Source organism: Phlebotomus papatasi, chromosome 2 (genome assembly GCF_024763615.1).
Source record: "Phlebotomus papatasi isolate M1 chromosome 2, Ppap_2.1, whole genome shotgun sequence".
Taxonomy (NCBI): Eukaryota; Metazoa; Arthropoda; class Insecta; order Diptera; family Psychodidae; genus Phlebotomus; species Phlebotomus papatasi.
The window spans coordinates 91,363,479-91,383,096 of NC_077223.1; the positions used below are offsets into that span (position 1 = coordinate 91,363,479).

General features: G+C 30.9%; 1 protein-coding gene across 1 annotated transcript in view; it reads right to left on the reverse strand.

The window, feature by feature from the left end:
- Positions 1-6,003: 6,003 nt before the first annotated feature.
- Positions 6,004-19,618, reverse strand: part of LOC129802382 (dendritic arbor reduction protein 1) — a 115,940-nt gene continuing 102,325 nt past the window's right edge. Inside the window, exon 6 of the mRNA XM_055848145.1 lies at positions 6,004-6,487. Coding sequence (XP_055704120.1) covers positions 6,300-6,487 — 188 coding nt within the window. The 3' untranslated portion in view covers positions 6,004-6,299. The remainder of the gene's footprint in view (positions 6,488-19,618) is intronic.

Consider the following 19,618-nt stretch of genomic DNA (forward strand, 5'->3'; position numbering starts at 1 on the left):
ACGAAAAAGCATAAGTAAAGAAAATATTGGTCATAACGGCTTTGTGGATGGTATTTTTGATAAATTTTGTCAGTAATACTCAAATTTAATTTGGAATTAATATAGAATTTTCTATAGAAAAATAGATAATTATTAATAAATTATTATCTATTTTAATAATGGTTTTAAAGTAGTTCCAAATATTTCTTGTTCAGAATAAAATATTTATCTGACTAAATGGAATATTTTATTACATTTTTTGAATTCATGATTACTGTAATGCTCGCTTTTTGATCAACGTTATGCTTTTTCAGCATAAAATTTATTTTACAGCGTAAACAATGAATTATGCGTGTAATTTAATGACACTTTGTGCAAAGTTCAACGGTTGTTGGTGTTGTGATTGTAACTTACCTGAGAGAGGTAAAAGACAGTCGCATCATACTTTGTGTCATATTGCACAAGAGAAGGCAATTCACCAAGAGACAAGCGCTCCGTGATCCAGCAAACTTGTCGCACATACAATATGATCAGGAAAAGTCCCATTAGACATGTAATTTTACTTTATTTTATTCACTTTTCTCTCTTCTCTAAATTTCAGCAATAGACATCAATATCTATCAATAAACTCTTGAATCAATTCTTCATGCAATTCTTTTTGAAATGCCAGTGGAATCGTTTTTTTTGAGACGTTTTTCACAGATTTTCTTTTTTTCTTGTCTTTTTTTTTTAAATAATCCTTCGTACTATCAACTAACACAGATATTGAAAAAAGAGTTTACAATATTTGCAAGAAAATGTCTTGGAATAGAAATATTGGCAAAATGAAAAATCTTGCGTACACACATTTATTATTTTTTTCTTTTCTATTATTAACATTAAAAATTTGAGATGCATTATTACATTATAAAGAGGACATTCAATGAAAATATGTAATACTTTCATATTATTTCTTTTAATCAATAAGAATTAAAATACTTAATTACACTTGACATACAGAATTAAAGAGAAATATTTTCATCTTTCACGTATAATCTTTATTAAACTGCTTAGCATTTTCGGGAAAATCTTCTTCACTTTCTTCTGAAGATTCTATTAGGAAGAAGTGAAAAAATGAGAGATATTTAAATTACAGTATCTTAATGGCATCTAAGAACACGATTTTCTACATATGTACAAAAGTAAAGATTATTTAAAAATTATTAAATTCTAATACACACACAAATTATATATTCAAACTTTCTCTCTAAATAGTACACTCTGTGTAAGCTTTTATAGGCTGTCTGAGTCTTCTCCTTGGTTTGTTCTTTTTTGATTTTTTTTAAATATTGGCTTGAGATCCGGAAATACTCAAAATTAGAATGGAACATTAGCTTTTGAGAAGGAATTTCTTAAATGAGAAAGAGGTTAGGTTGCGTCTTATTTTATGTAGGTCTTTTTCAAAGTCTTTTAATTATAATTATTTAGGATAAAAATATTACTGAATGACGCTATGAAAAAACCTCGTGGTTAAGCATAACCTCAAAGTTACATAACTTAGTACGAAATATTTTCAAAATCAGATGATGACGAATTTTTCAGTGAAGTTTTTACAATTGTTTCTTTGTCTATCAAAAGATTTTTGACGTAACAACAAGTTGAGGTTAAGTGACATATTTTTTTAAAGGTTGATACATAACCTAAAAGATTTTATTTGTACCATGAATAATCTGTAATTAAGATAGGGGGAAGTGGGGCATTTTTGGAATAAGGCTTTTTCTCCCTATCTTTAAATTGAACTAGACTTTACTGTATTATAATTTAGCTCCATAAACCACTTGCGAGACTAAACTATATTAAGATAAATCTCAATTCTTTTTAGAAATATGAGAAAAACCCTGTTTTAGCAGTGCCCGAATTCAAAAAGCTTCCTTTTCCCCTACGAAAAAAACCAATTTGTATTTTTTAGCTCGAATTTCTTTAGGTTTTGTTTCAGTCAACAAAATAATATGTTTCAATGAGTTCAATAAAGTAAAGCTTAGGTTATGTCTCTCTCAAGGAAAATGTCAATATATAACTTAACCTCTTCAACTTTTTAATAAAAGTAATGTAAAATATGCATACAGTAAATTTATTAATCGTTTCATTGGAAAGATTTTATTTAAAAACACATTTTAAGGTTATATTTCAAAAAGATGACTTTTCACTTTTGAGGTTATTTAACTGTCATGTAAAATGTCAATTTGCAACATAACCTCCTTTTGAAGAAATTTCCAACACTCCAAAATATTTCATACCATTTTAATACATTAATAAAAAGTTTTTTCTTGAGAAATTAATGAGATTGTTTTTTTTTTAAATGTTTTTTTTTTAAATATTCCCTTCTTTTCGTAGCCTTGAAATAAACAAGCATTTTTTTTCCTTCCGTAATGATGTTATCAGAAAAAAAGCACAGACTTTTCTTACACTCTTTAACTTCTATATACAAAATTATACAGTACATGTTTTGCATTTAAATATTATCTTTATAGCTGAATACGTTACACTATATGTTTGTAAATGTGTTCCTCTATGATTGATAGAGGCCTTTATTGGTGCGAAAATAATTAATTAACTAATTATGCAAATTTGCACTTGTGCAAATTACAAATTAAGAGTCAACAGAAATGGTAACACATCGAGTCACAGTATAAAAAAATCATTTTCGAGTTATCGATATGCATATAAGAGTAATTTTTCAATTTTAACAGCATTTAACGGTCTTAATTTACTGTCTTTGCTCACAAGATGCAATTTATTATAGTTTATACCACTGACTTTGAGGTTTTTATGAAATATTAAAGTAATTTGATAAATTAATTTGATTGATTTTAAAGAGATTTTTTTTCTCAAGCACCAGAGCATTGAGTACCGATACTACTTTTAGTGCCAATGACACATTTTATCTTGAATTAATTGATAATTTTTTAATATTGCGGAATTTAAGAAATTGCCAAATCAAAGTATCTGATTAGGATCAGTGATTTGAAGTGGTATTAAATGGGGCACTGGCATTTGGTGGTGCCACTTAGGGGGAAATGGGGCACTTTGAATTGGGGCAGCTTTGAAATTGAACTTTTTCTTCTATTTTTAACTGAAATTAGACCAATTGCGCAATTAAAATCATAAAGCTCAATTTTATTTTAAAATAGAAGAAAAAAGCCCGATCTCAAAGCTGCCCCAATTCAAAAGTGCCCCACTTCCTCCTAAACCATTCTCTGTATGTTTCATAATTTCCTTTGAGACTCCAGTGAGCATTAGTAACAAAGTTGTAGTAATTTTCTTGACAGTAGATGCTGTTTTGGTGTCATGTGCAATCGAAAAAACAGAAAACAATCTATTGAAGATTCAAACAATAGAGAATAGTGCAACAGAAATAGGGATAAGTCTTCAATTAACACAAAGGCACTGTTGCATGTATTTTCATAATGTTGAGTGCACGACAAGTGCAAAAGAAAAGTTTTTTTTTGTGAGAAAATTCTCGGACCTTTCTTCACCATCATCGACCACATTGATCACCACATTGGTAATCTCTTTGGTGTGTACACGCATTTAAGTAACTTGGTTTGCTATTCTCTGCTCTTTAAAAGGCATAGCACTTATTAATTTATGTAACAGAGTTAACAGTTAAGTTCTCAAATGAGGAAAAATGAAGAACAAGACAGTAGTTGGACAGAAGAATGGGATATGGAGGATAAAAGAAGGTAAAAAAAGAGGAGTTAAATGTGTATAAAATAGATTCGCACCATGCGTGTAAATTCAATAAACCGTTGACAATAAATTGATTGTTCGGTGCTTTAGAGTGAATTGGTAGAGTAGAGAAAAGGAGAAGACTTTAGGTTAAGAGTTTCTTTTTCTTTTATTTATTTATTTATTTTTTACTTCTCTGCAAAAAACAAAGAAGACGAAAAGACTTTTGATGGTCACATTGCACTTTGCATTCCACGGCGTGCAATAAATATATTAGAGAAAAAGATATAAAAAATGACAAAAAGACTTCTCAGATTATAAAATGTCTTTCAGGAGTATCTGCATGGATTGCAGGTGAGAAGTATTACCTAGTAAAAACTATATGTGAAATAAAAATAGAGAGATATAAAATCAGAAGTCAAAGAAAACTATCGGGTGTTTCAATTTTCAATTTGCATGAATATTTTCTAAAATTATTTGTCATTAAAAAATGATAATAGGCTTCAAGTTCTTATTTGGCCATTAAAAATCTAAATAATTTTTTAGGTTATGTTAAGTTCAGGTTTTTTTTAGATTCGAAAAATTCAAGTCATATTTTATTTTAATATTGTGTGATCTTATGAAACTTTTTTAAAAGTTGTTTTTTTTTTCGAAAACATATGAGATTTTTTAGACGTCTAAAGGATTTTCTTCATTTTCTATCCTCAAAAGCAAAAAATATTTTGCAAGGAGAAGACCACAAGGTCCGAATATTTCTTTTGAATGTTTATTTTAAAAATGCGGTAAGAAAATCCAATGTTTTAACACTATGTTCGTTTTATAAAACTAGGCAATATTTGATATTTGAAAAATTCTAACCCCAAAATGTTTTTGAGGTTACTCATCGTGCTTTGACATGTTACAAAATTTAATAGAGATCCGATATTAAATTGGCAGAAGTTTTTTAAAGATTGAGTCCAAAATTTCTGCAATTTTTGCAGGACAGTAATCTTAAAATAGGATATTAGAATATTACAAAGGAAATAAATTTCGGAATATTTTAACTCCAAAAATTGAGCTACTGTTATAAAAGAGTACCACAGATTTTCTGAATAAAATAGACAAACTTTGGATACACTTTCAGCTGATTATTTTTTCCTGTCTACTGTATAAATGAAAGCTTCTTAGACTTTTTTTTTTAAATATCTTTTCGTATGAATAAAGTGATGCCTAGTAGCGATATAATTTAAGAAGAATAAACGATGACAAAGACACGGATTGACCTTCCTGCTTTTCTCTCCTTTATTTTCCTTACAGAGAAAAGCACAGAGAGAGAAAAGCAGGAAGGTCAATCCGTGTCTTTGTCATCATTTACAATCCAAAGTGACCGAATTTTCCCAATTTAAGAAGAATTTTTAATATTACCTCATAGATTTTTTAAACTTTGAATAGGTTCTTTCGAGCTTCTCAATTTTGACCATTTCGTACGTTAACGAAGGCTTTTATCCGTTAAATCTAATTTGTAAATAATTTAGGACACCGATATTTGAGAGAGAGCTGCGCAAAACTTTTTAAACATAATCTCAAAAGGATAAATTTGGTTATTTTTGGCTACGATTTTTCACAGAGTTAATTTGTATCCAAATGATAATTGTCAATAATTTCAACCAGTTTGTTAAAGTCAAAGTTTATCAAATTGTAATTGCATACATTTTTTGAACATAACCTCAAACAATGAAAATTTTTGATTACAATTTTTCATTTGTAATAAATTCTTAATCAAAACTTTTAGCTTGAATTGCAGAAACTAAGAAGATTATTAAGGTTGTGTTCTAGAAATTTAAGCATTTATTGACATAACCTTAAAAATCGAATTATGCTTATTGTAAGCCAGATGGGGCTCACTAAAATAATATTATACTCCCTCTGTCCCGAAATAACTCGTACGTTTGCTAGGACATTTTATATGAAAGAATGCACGTCTTATTTCGGGACAGAGGGAGTAACTTATAAAGGAAAAAACGGGAACTGAAGGTGCCACCTATCTTTTAACCTCCTCGGAGTGAATTGTCGACGGTGATCGATGTTCACTCATTATAGTACTTTCATTAATTGCCAAGAGCAACAAGAGCATCATATAGCAACCTTCAGCAACCGCATAGAGATGATGTGTTGGGATTGTCTTAATAATGAAGGATCAGAATAGATCGATTTGACCGTCAACTGGGTTAACAACTGTCGAATGGGCCGTTCTCTTTACATTATCCTCAATTTTTCTCATTTTATTTGACTTGAATTTTTCTCATGAAAGTTTACATTGAAATGGACAAGTTTAAATCAGATCGAACTTCAGATTCACCCAAATAGAGTCAAAACCGTAACATAACCTTAACATGTCAATCATGCAAAATGTGAAACACCCTGTGTAATAATATTAAAAAGGGAGGCTCTAACAGCAGAGGTAGCAATTAAAATTAATAGACAAAGAGAAATATCATCTTTGAGAGACAAAAGGAAGAATAACACTATTAACTGAGAGAGAGGTTCCGAAGATTGTTTTAAAATTATTTTGTCAGTATTAAAGTCGGTAGTAAATTTTTCGGTGGAGACGCCTGGTGTTTGGAGTGCAATACCTATTTGCTCTTGGGCAGATGCCTCTTCATATGGAGCGCTAAATGGTCACTCCTGGCGAAGCTTCTCTCGCAAACCACACATTTAAATGGCTTGGCACCTGTGTGCTTCCTGTAGTGGCGGGTGAGTTCGTCTGATCTCGCGAATCTCCATTCACACTCTGGCCACTGGCACGTGTATGGCTTTTCACCTGCAAAAAAAGACCAAACAAAAAAAAGGTGATGAGATTAATGAAATTTGCGCCAAATTCTTCAGAGGTCAGCATAATAACACTTAATGCTCCCAAGTGGCTTAACCCATGGAAAATTGTGAGCTTTCTGGTATATTTTCAAATGGCAAATTCGTGGTGAATTACTAAGAAAATTGTCTCTGTGCTCTCTGTTGCAATCAACCATTTGGCAGAGGCTAGTCTCACCAGAAATTCTCACTAATATTGCCTCTTTTTCTCAACATGTTTTTCAAGCTAAAATATCTTTCCACCGAAGAGGTGAAAATAGCATTGGAAAGGAAAAAAAAGTATCACCTAAGATCCATTCAATGGCATTATCTTCTCACTCACATCATCACAATCATTTCACAATGCATGAAGTGCAAATAAGGCGCTGGAAAAGCACAATCAGTGGCAATTTAAGTTAAATGAATTCATTGCAGTGAAATGTACATTTTGCCGCCAATTTATTCATCACCGTGTCTCCAGTGGAATGTCTTCTTTTATTTTTCCTTTTTTTTAACACCTACACTACGGCCTGTCATCGGGGTAAACCACAAAATCCATTTGAGAAACATTCCTTCACACGTGGAAAATAATCAATATTTTAATGTACATGTTAACTCATGGCGAGGGTATTATGAAGAAAGGTGGTAAGATAGAGAAAGAAACGTGCCGAATGCAAAATTTACTTATTGTTTTGTATATTTATGGTACAAGACGTTAACGAATGTTTTGTTTTGGGTATCATATACTTGCAATACAGTCAACGAAATTTGAATAGATTCACCGAAAAAAAATAGTTCTATTATTCAAAAATCAATCGCTAAAGCGGTAATTTTTATAGTATGCTATAATTTTATAGGATATCAAAATTTTGATCCAATCATTCCTATTTTCATAATTGATTCAGGATTAAAATAGTAATGTGAGTATGTGTACGATCGTGCCATAATATATTAATATCTTTGATATGACTAAAAGACAAGAAGTTATTAAAAAAAACTATGTTGTGATAAAAAGTTCTGTTTTGAGAACAATAAAGTGCTATAAAAATGTTTATTTTTCATTGTAATTGTGAAAAGATAAATTAGGGTGAAAAGAACGTCCTATTGACACTTTAAGAACCCGTGTCAGCACCTATTGATACCCTACTCTGTACCATTTGGGATACGAAATTTGAACATCTCTGTTTATAGTAAAAGGTATATTACAGAGAAAACGTTATATTACTTATATTTTACTAGATACATTAATTAATTTTCAACATTTTTACAAAAGTGTCAATAGGGGTTCCCTGACGAACAGACGTTCCTCCGACCCTACTGTAATTTTCCTTAATTCTTTGATGAATTTGTAAGTTAGACCAATTTATCAATAAATTGAACAATATACTTGCAAATCAGCTTAAGTTCAATTCAATTCAATTTCAATTCAATGTATCTCTCCTCAAATATGCTTAATGCGGCTGCTGATCGACTTCACTGTTATATTAAGATATTTTGTATTCAAATATTAATTGCCATAATCGACATTATATTTTCAAGTTTGAATTTTTGGCATTTAAATCATGTAAATCTCCCTTCAGAAGAATATAATTGCAATTTATAAAAAAGTTTCGTAGGTTGAAGTCTTTAATTTGCGACTATTTTTCAAAGAGGATAGTCCTGATTGCAATTGCACCGAGTGTATTTAAGGTCTCCTCCATTGAAGCATTACAGTGTAGATTTTCTGAGACCTGCCGTTGAGTGTGAATGGAAGAAAGTTAACGCATTCTTTTTGAATGCACGTGAATTGAGATAATCTTTCATCATATTTTATGCCACACAGATTCATCGTACCCATTTCAATGTAATACCCCCTATACAATAACGATTTTGCTATATTTATGGGGTCAAGGGATTAATAGTCAATTGTATTCCTTATAAATAACATCAGTCCCAGTGTCGTTAATGATGATGAGCCACAAGAAGTAATCATTGTACTGCGTGCAAGACAGTAACATATATACCTTCAAGTGCTTATGTGGGTGTACATGAGGGGAAATATGAATTGAAATATTCATAAAGCTATTAAACTCAGTTATTTATTGTCACTCGGATAATTAAGTTGCAAGATAAATGACCATTTCTCTTCGTATCATCTCCTGTTGCAAGTGTTTCCGTATCGCTTATCAAATGGCCATTTAAGCGATTGAAACACTTTCTTTAGGTTGACTCTTGGCCTCGATTGCTGGCTAAATTTCTTCCCAGATGAACAAGTTTCTGCTAATGCCTAAGGTCTAGACTTAAGGGTCAAATATTTGCAAGGTTTTGTGCCAATTCCCATTTCCAATTGTACAAAATTAACCCTGATTTTGGTGTCATTATACTTGCAGAAAATTGATTCTAAATTTCTCTAAAAAAACAAAAGACTTAAGCGACGAACCCGATTTCGTTAGAGAGAAAATTTACAATACTCATAATTCATAAAACTCAATGTCCGGCTATTGTCATATAAATAATTAATAATTGCTACAAAGTTAGAATTTATTGTGCAAAACAAGAAAAGTGTTGGTGTATTTGAATTCTTTTGTCTTGACTCTTGGTAGACACAACACGGTCAATTTCTTTACTCTCAAGAGATCGCAATAAACCTCTTGCTATGAGAATAATACCATGGAATGTGGATATCCTCGATTGAGTCGCAATCTGTCTTGTGCAGTTCAAAGCCACATAATCCAAACACCACCTTTCACAGTTTTTTTTATAGAAGTCTTGTCTCCTCTTGCAAATCATCGCGAATTTTTTGGGAAGACTTTGTGAATTGCGTGTCATTTTTAGAGGATTTATTTTGGTACAATAAAAGAGATGGAAGGATAAATAACCTATTGTTTTTTATAGGAAGCAATTAACTGATTGACATTACAATAAGAGTCGTAACATCTATTCAATTTGTCTTGGAGTCTGAGACTTTTCAAAATTACAAACATAAACAAACGGGCATATCAATACTAGAATGACAGACATTTACTTCTAAAGAAAATATAAGTTGGATTTTCCAAAACACTTGTTGAATTTATAGAAGAGTAAAATAAATTATCTGTTATTTAAAATTAATACTAGTAATTATCCAGTTTAATTGATATTAAACGAAATATATTAAAGAAATGAAATAAAAAGCAATCGTACGAAACGCAAAACAACTATTAATTGCGGTAACTAATCTTTAGTCATGCAGATAAATGAAGAATTAGATAGGGAAAAGTAGTAAAGACAAAAAAGGGAAGTAAACTATAGTAATATAGTCAGAATAAGGGTTTATTAACCCATTCCTTACCATGGTATTATACATCATACGCAAATTGAGTGATTTTAGAAAATTTATTTCTGGGCAATTTTTATCCAAATTGCTGTCGTCCTTCAATTAGTTAGTCCTTCAATTACTTCGAAAAAATAGTCCTACAGCGATTGAAATACATTTTGTTGCTCTTTTCTCGCTTCGCGGAAAGTAATGCAAATTTTTTGCTCAAAATGGCGAACGGAAAATACGACATCTCGTCGAATTTATTAAAATTGACCTCCATCCTCTTTCCAGATTTGAATTCTGATTGCTAATTCGTGTTCTTAGATAGTTAGTCTATCTTAATCAAAAGAGTTTGTAATGAATTAATGCACAGAATTTAAATTCAGTGACCGTTAAGACGTGTGTTTGACAGAGGCTCACCGCGCCCCATAACAGATAAAATTTTTTTCTTTTCAAAAAAATCATCAGATAATCTGTATGAAACTCATTCCAAAATATGAACAATCTATTTCAAGTATTTCTGGTACATTGACTGAATAGGTTAAACCAAAACTTTATTAGAAATAATATACAACTTAGCAAAAATTTAGTGAGATTACGATTATTAATATTTTGTTACACATTTGTTATACAAATTAATAAGGTTAGTAAACGAATAAGAGACTTTTTTAGGGAGTGAATAAGTATGGTCAGCGAGTGTACTGTGAGTGGCAGATCGGCAGATCGCGCGATCAGTCAACGAGATCGCACTGATCGCGCGATCAGTCTCCATGATCGCACTGATCGCACTGATTGCGCGATCAGCCTTCAAGATCGCGCTGATCGCACTCAAAGTGTACCGTGATTGGCAGACTTATTCACCCCGTGGACTTTTTTTTTTAGACTTTTGAAAGTCTTCAAATTATTTGTTAGTTTAATTAATTAACAGATGTGGTTCATTTCTTCAGTTTGTTAATTTTAGGTAATTGACGGTTTTAATTATTATTAGTCCAATAAAAAATAATAATAGATTTTAATGATAATAATCACACGATTAATTTACTAAAATGAACGAATATACCATAATGTTGCATTAGTTAAACCAACAAAACATTTTTAAACCTGATTAAGTTCAAAAAGTTGTTAAATTATTTACTTATTATAACTAATAAATCGTTTAATAAAAAATGACTTTTAGGTCAAATAAATAAGATTGAAAAATTAGAGAAATATCAGACGTACATGAGTTAGTTAAATCAGCAAATTATTTATGAGTCTTTCAAATATTAGGAAGCATTTGGTTTAGAAATGACCACTGAATTTTCATAATTCAGATAAATGACTTGCAACCACAATAAAATTGAAAGTATATTTGATAAATTAAATTTTTAATTTATTAATTATTTGGTTACTGTTTTTTAGTCTTCGTGATCAACATAACCCCTTAAGAAAATTTCTGGTAATACAAGTGTAAATCAAACTCAGGACACTTGCATCACAGAGCGAGCACTTTCTTCTGTTCCCATTCAATGAACAAGTCTATGAAAAATTTTTCTTTGATTCTATTTAGAGACTTTCTGAATTCAAGCATCAATTCAAGCATTTAGTAATTTCAACTTATTGCGATTAATCAATTTTACAAAGTTTTTGTCCACAGTGTAGATTAACCTCGCCAGTGGCATTCCTCGGCTAATTTTAGATTCTAGCAAGATCTTCTCAGAGATAGAAAATGTAGAATCTTTGCTAAATTGTCAGTAAACCGCAGAAAATGAGTGGAATTGCAAAGTTATCCGCCCCCTGATTCAACCACTAAATTACACTTTTATATTTTTTTTTCCACAGAGAGCTTTTGTAAAATGATTTAAGAGTTGGTAATACTGACGTGGAGATTATCTCGAAAACTTATCAGGAAAATGAGTAAGAGAGAAGGAGTACGTGTTGGTAACATAAGATAATAATGTGATGATTGATCTGCAATTGATGCAATAAATAACAATAAGAAATCAATTACTTCCGTGTCAAATCAATTGACTCTTCGTGACTTTTAGAATCTCTGTGCAAAGTGGTTACCTGGGTTTTATTTAATTAATACTCCGCATAACAGTTAACTGGATGAATGTATTCTTGAAGGACTTCCCATTTGCAGAAGTCAGTTATTAATGTCTTTTCCCATTCATCGCTCTCTTAACATGGAAATAAATCGCCTTTTGAGATATCTGGTGGACCAATAACAGAGATATATTCAAATTGATTGGATTGAGAATAACTTTTGAATAAATCTATGTAAAGAATTTTAACCCAGAGGCAAAAATTATGCAAAAGTGTGAAAATTTGCAGATCGTCTTGAATGGCTATTTCTGTTTCTGTGACTCATTCTTAGTCCATCTTTGTAGCTCCTAAGAACACAAATATGTGACACGACCCGCATAAATATTGCGGGTGATTGCTGGACATTCAAGTTTCTTTATATATATATAACATTTAGAACATGGGAAAAATTTAATTTTCTTCTGAAGGCTTTACCGACAATTCGATGTGGTGTCTAATACTTTAGTTTCAAATGCGGAACGACAAATTTTCAGTATGAGAACCCAATAAACAACTGCAGATCAACCTTCGATGCAATTGGAGGCTAAATCAACTTTTCTATGGGTGAGCTTTATGTAATTTTTACCGCATTGGCATGAAAAGAAATTAAAAAAAAACAATTCCACTTCGCAGATTTTTTTTTGGTGCAAAACCTCCTTTGAGAGGCCCCTTTAACAACTTCTAATTGCATCAAATTCATTTACAATTTCAGTTAAATTTATTGTTTAAATTCAGGAACATTATGCCGCAATTGAAATCGATCGTAGAAAAAGTAACAATAAATCTTTTTTTTTCATTTCATGCACACAGACACTTTTTTATGCTTCGATATTTCTTTTCAAAACCACCCAATGAAGCTCATTGAGCAATATTTTTGTCTATATGAGAACTTGACATTGAATTATATCTATTTCTTTTAACCAATTTTGGTCTTATATCGATTACTCATGTATTTCCATCACGTTTTGTTTGTTGGATAATTTTTATTAATCTACACATTTTAACTGTTAGTTGCCACTGAGAAGAAAAAAAAATCTATATGATGGAGTGTAAGAAGAAAAAAATAACAAAACTGAAACGTTTGAAGAATTCCAATCGATTATGTTTTGCATATCAATTTCTTATACCTCATATCGAACGTCTATGTGCAAAAAGAAGACGCACGGTGGTTGTTTTGCTCAATTCATTTTCAGTACATTAACTTTTATAGCAGATTCATACTGCGTTTACTTTTATGGCATTTCTCTGCTGTTCATACAATGTCTTTTTATGTGACAATAAATTAGTTGAAAATTTATTAAGCTGCGACATGTGGGGAGTTTTGGGTAATTTTGGAATGCGTTACAGTCCCATAAAGTCTTTCTGCACAGTGCTATAAAATTTTGAGATCCTTATTCGAAGCTTAGTTTAAATTCGTGCAATATTATTCTATGTGGGAGCACTGTACGTTCTTTTTACAAATATTTCTTGTAAATATCAGCGGAAATATTGATCACTTGCATTCTTTTGTTCTGCGACATTTTTACATAAATACAATTAAGTCCTATAAATGTTTGCTCTAATTTAATTGCACGCAAGTCTTGAATTTTTATATTTCATTTTAAAATTGTTTTAATGCATTACAAGACGAAATCATAGAACCTATCATCTTAAATTCTCTTGACAATTTCGTGGTCTTACACAGTAAAAAAAATTACAAGGATAACCGTTGGTTTGCTTTTTTTCCACGATTATTCTTTTAAAGTTACACAAATTATGTATTTCAGCAAAACGTGTAATTTAAATTTGATGTAATTGTAAACCGTGCAATCAACTGGGAATGATTACACAGTTTTGTATATTTTCTTATATATTTCGTGTAAAATTAAACAATTTTCAAATAAAAGATGTACAAATTACACAGTTTTCAGACAAAATGTGTACAAATTACACAAATGTCTATTAGTACACACGATTACATGTTTAATGTAAAATTTACCATGAAAATCATGGTGTAGGAGCCAAAATTTTTTTAATGTGTATAGAACTTCCTATAAAATTTTCTCTATCGTTCATATATTTGGTTAGATTTTTCTTTTTAAATTTTATTATAATAAAAGGTTTTTGGTCTATTTGAACATAGTTTCAAGATACAGGAAAACGCGATACTTTCTGACAATTTAAGCTTTGAACAATTCATTTTTTTTCAATGTGTTATAAATGAATTTGACCCCTTATAATATTATATTTTAATAGCTGGTCCAATGACTCAAATTTTCAAAAAAGAGCTGTGCGTGAAATCCATAAAGAATATGGAGAAAAAAATTGAATTGTCCGAAGCTAGCGCGCTTTCCTTTATGTTTTAAAAATATTAGCCATTTAATTTAATTTTGCAATTTGTTCATTTTTTCATTAATAAAACTTTATTGAATTTCATAAAATTGCATGCACTGTATTTTACTTGAATTTTAGGAAGTTGCAATTGAAAAAACCTTTGTTTCAGCATTAACGTGGTATAATTCTTAGAAAATTAAAATTGAAAATTCTCTTATCCTATATAGGTGTTGATAAAGGTGCTATAAAATTAATTAAATTATTTTGCTATACACTCTACCATTACAATTCTTGCAATTTTTATACAATATTAATCGTTTTATGTTAATTTGTAGAAGTTGGCTCGTATATTTACAAACTATAATGGTCATTATTTGAACATCGTGAGCCATTTTTCCCTTGGAGAAGGGGTTGACGAGGACGTGGTTGGTCGAAGACATAGTCAGTGTTTGATTGAGAAAGTGAACATGTTGAACTTATGGTTCGGGGCTTCTAGGAGGGAATAATGAGTTATTCCAGAGCTTCAAACAACAAATTTCCAATAATATCTTTAAATTCTTTTTACGAAATTGATTGTTTTCTTTAATTTTTTTTGGTTATTATATTCTTAAAATTTTTGAAGCTAGATTAATCTATTTTTGCCTTTTTTAGCACGAATATAAATTGTAGAATTCATTCATTATATTTCAATTTTTGGAGATTGAATAAAATCTCCTTTATTTTAAATTGTTACATAACCTTCTAATCTTTTTTATAAGCTTCCTATAAAGTATCATTGATCTTTATTACAGTCATGATGAGGTATCTTTTTAATTTTTTACAATTGCTTTTAAAATTATTTCAATACGATTCCTAAATGTTTGATAGAAAAATTATTTATCTTTGAATTTTTGTCCTATAATAATACCTCCCATAAAATTTTATAGATTTTTTGCAAGTTGGACTCGTGCGATTCACGCGAGTTTGTACGATTTCATGTATGTAAAAAACTTCACCAAATTAATTATAATTGAATTTCCTGAATCCGGAAACCAAATTTGATCCATAGTACAGCGCGTTAATCTTTTGATCCTATAAAAAACTTCCTATAAGGCTTCATTGATCTTCAATTCCGGACTCAGTGTGGTCTTTTACAACTTTTTAATGATGATTTTACAAATGCTTTTAACCATAATCACAAATGCTTTATAGATGCTTCATTATAAATTTTCAACAAGTTTTCTAGTCCTATAAAATCTTGCTATAAAAATATAGTAGCTTGTTCTTTTTGCAAAAATTAACTTGTGATTTTTCTGTATCGTTTTATATTTTATTGTAGCTATATTTCTAAATGCCTGTCTCCTACAAAATTGTCCATTTTCATTCTCTAGTCAAATTGTTCTGCAATTGATCAAACTTTTTTTTTTTCTGCGGGACATAAATTGAAATGACTGATGTGTTAATGGCAATCAGGAGATAAAATGGCAGTTCTTACACCTGGGAGGCGAGCAATAAATACTCAGCAATTTCATATTTTGCATTAGAATTTTATTCTTAGCGCGTTATTTGATTTCGCATTCACCTTTTTTTTATTCCCTTTACTCCACTTATTTGTGCAATAAAACAATTTGTTGGAATAAACACACGGGCAATTCATCATTGTTGGACAGTTTTTGGCATGTGTTTGCTCCTACGGCAATTAAATTTCTAAGAAATTTGAAGGTTGAAATTCTTGTCTTAAATCTGAGTACGGAATTAACTATTAAGGTCTCTAATCGTTCTAGTTCTTCTTTAACACTAAATTTTCATCTATATTTTATGTAAATTACAAATATAGAAAGGAATTCTGTAGCAAATCACTTCCTATTGTTTACTCAAGCCTCTAACTGAGAACTATATATCTATGATTTATATCATTGACCTTTCCACCATATACATTGGTCTTATTTGATATTTTAAATTGCTCGGAGCTTGAGAAGTTGCTGGTGTGAGAATAAAATTGATAAAACATTAAAATATTCCAGTATTCCAGTATTTTGTGAGAAATTATGCAGAATTTCCGAATATTCATAAATCAGTGATTTCGTAGCGATAGAAGTTTGTTTTTCTAGTCACAATTATCTATTGGACGCAGACTTCGGTGAGCGAGATCTTTCATTGCTAAACAAAAGTCTCGGACACGATCTCCCATGGATGGATTTCTTTTGAGAAGGCGATGCCAGAGAAAATTGATAGTTTCCAAATGGAATTAAATACTGTGAATTTTATATAGCAATAAAATAAAATACCACGAGTGTGAGTCATTTCAGGCTGCTGTTGGTGCTGCCGCGTGAAAAAAAGTTTAAATTGTGTGTGGTGAATGATTGACCTAAATTTGCTGCTCATAACAAGAAGACAATTTCACGTGTGCTCTATACTCTTAGGTTCCATTCGTAAAATATGTTGGATAAAAGAGAAAATGAGATATTGTTATGAGTCTGTTTTTTTTTACTGTCCACCCGACATTCGAGGATACACTCAAATTTCTGCGTGAAATATGAGAAATTGTTTGGGATGAGACTAAAATAAATTATAAACCTCGAAAACGTGTCACTGCTAATGAAGAAAAAATCCCACTGCAAGAAAGACGACACTCTGTGAAGATGGAAATTACTTGGAATCTTGTGCTAAGATATTAATTTGTATTGAGCATTGAATTCGGAATTAGGAGTACAACATATTGACTATCAAAAACGGAAAATAAAAGTCAGGACACAAACCAATTTGCCATAATATTCAGAATAAATTTATAGCACCCTGCTGGCGTTTTCAGATCCGATCAATAACCATGTTTTCTTGCATTCATCGGTAATCTTTTCATTCTAGATCATTGGAAACTTTAATAACCTGATTAATCAAAGTGCAAAAATACGTTCTAGTCGGTAAACCATAAACATAGTGCTGTGCCATAAACACAGAAATAAGTATGATAAAATTACTATTCTTAAGAAACTATTTAAGGTTTTTTTTTTTTAATTAAAAGGGTTTTGAATTGCTTTATTAAAATATATTTTAAATTTTAAAGCTGTTATATTGGATCCTGCTATTTTTGTAATTGTTATTATGAATTTTAATACATTATGAAAATGGTTTTATTGAAGATTAAATTTAGGAAAATATAATGAAAATCTTATACCTTATGTGTATGCTTAAGCGCTGGAATTTAATATAATATATTCTTTTAAATTGGTAAAAATGATGTCAAGTATGTTTTTTTTTTAGTCTGCGTAACCTATATGTAACCCCTTAAACAAATTTTAAAAAAAATTTATAGAAAACAAAGATATTAAAATACGCTGTTACGTTCCAAATAACACTCCTGAAAAATCATCATCTAGAAAAATCCAAAATGTATTACTTGTTGCGGTATAGGGGAAACTGGGGCACCATCAAACACGGGGTAGCACCAAACACTAATTTTTATTTCTAAACTATTTGAACTATCTTGACCATTTCTTCAGTGGACAAGCATCCCTATGCCTAAAAATTTGTATAAGTTTTGTCCTCTGAAGTCGAATATCCTATTAAAAAATTGCAGTGTTTGGTGCGACCCCGTGTTTGGTGGTGCCCCAGCTTCCCCTATTTCAATTAAATACATACAAATACTTAAAGGGTCCTTCCTGTGAATCATCTCATTCAGAAATAAATGATTTAAGCCCTATATAATTTATGATTAAAAATCTATTTGTTCTTTTATTCTCTTTTCTTTTTAATCTCCTCTTCAATTTGAAGATTTTCATTAAAATAAATAAGAACACCGACGCAGCATGTAAACATTAATTCTTGATTCGATTGAACTCTTGAGATGAGAGGCCAAATGTAAATAAGTTGTTCTTAAGACATCTAACACATATTAACAACGCCAAAGAGAAAAGTTCATGGGGTCATCGAAGTGGTGTCTTTTTCTAAAATGATTTCATCGACTGTTTAATTGAAATATCAGCAAAAAAAAACAACAATTCCCCACAAAATTATATACCTGTCCAAAACGTGAAGAATGGAAACTATAATTATGCCCCTCTGGAAGACTTCACAGTATAATTCTCGCGTTGGACTTTTTGAGGTCTTTTGACTATATCAATGGATATCGCGAGGGAGATAAAAAAGATTTTGGTACAGCGATGACGCCTCTAATTTTTGGTGCGTGCAATTTGGGAAGATTGCTTATTTTAACCATGCTCGTACTCTCCCTTTTATGTTGGTGGCTCGAGTTAAACTTTCGACAAGAAATTTTCGGTCGGAGACGATTTTTCCACCCACTCTCGAGGAGTTCTTTCTGCTGTTTTTAAAAGTGATTGTACCTGATTTCATGGGCCACACGATAAAAGCTCATGGCAGGGAGAATATGATAGTCTCTTGGGTTGATTTAGTGTGTTAAAACTTCTTCCCATTGATCCAAACATTCATTCATTCAAGTCTCTGGCGTCTTTCTCGCTCTTCCTCATATTTACATGCATGCATGGATGAGAGCAGAACAATTTTTCCCATTGTACGAGACATGACTTCTCCGCACCTTTTACGTCTTCGCCGTTGTTGCTGGTGTTATTCATTGAGGAATGGCGAGACAAGAGGAATGAGTAGAGGTTACGCCATGAAGAGCACACCAATCTTCCTCTTCTCCATATCCTCAATGGTACATGGAACATTTAGCGAACTCTGTTTGACTTTCTTGTTATTTCTGTCTATTTTCTTCATTTTATTGCACCATCGCCGCACTCTCCCGTATGGAAAAAGCAATAAGCTAATCAAATGATTATGCTCTGGAATTGATGTGATACCTCATTGACTAAAAATTGTACATTTCCTAAAACTATGAGGGTTTCCTGAAATGTCAATAGAATTACTGATCAAGAATTTATAAAATCCAATAGTGTGATTATCTCCTTCCGGGTGTATTTGGGATTATGCTTATCCTTTCTGAGACCAAATAACAAGGTTTTTCACTAGAACTTTCGATTTTCTAGAGAAAAGAAAAGAAAACATTGTAATTTCATCTCTGAAAGATAGTATCCCTATCGAATTTGAAAGGACGTAATCTTCCAATTGTATTGCTTTCTGAGATGTTCGTCTCAATTTATGTACTAATCAAATTAAAAAATGTTGATTAATACAAATAGCTAATTTTGCATCATATGAAGATTTTGGGAAAAGTTTTCACCCAAAAAAACAAGTAAAATTTTACTCGAATCACTGTCAAATTGACTTCTTTTGTTTTGTGAAATCCGATAAACTCTCCTTTTAGAATTATTTTTACTTATTTTTCGATTATAATAATTACACAGAAAAAAATATTTTGTAAAAATATTCGTAAATGTTTGCAAATTCCTATGGGGGAGTTACGAAATGCTCGTGAATCGTATAACCCACAAACAAGTTCGTAAAAGTTTGTACATTTGTTCGTAAATGTTCGTAAACACACAAAAATTGTTC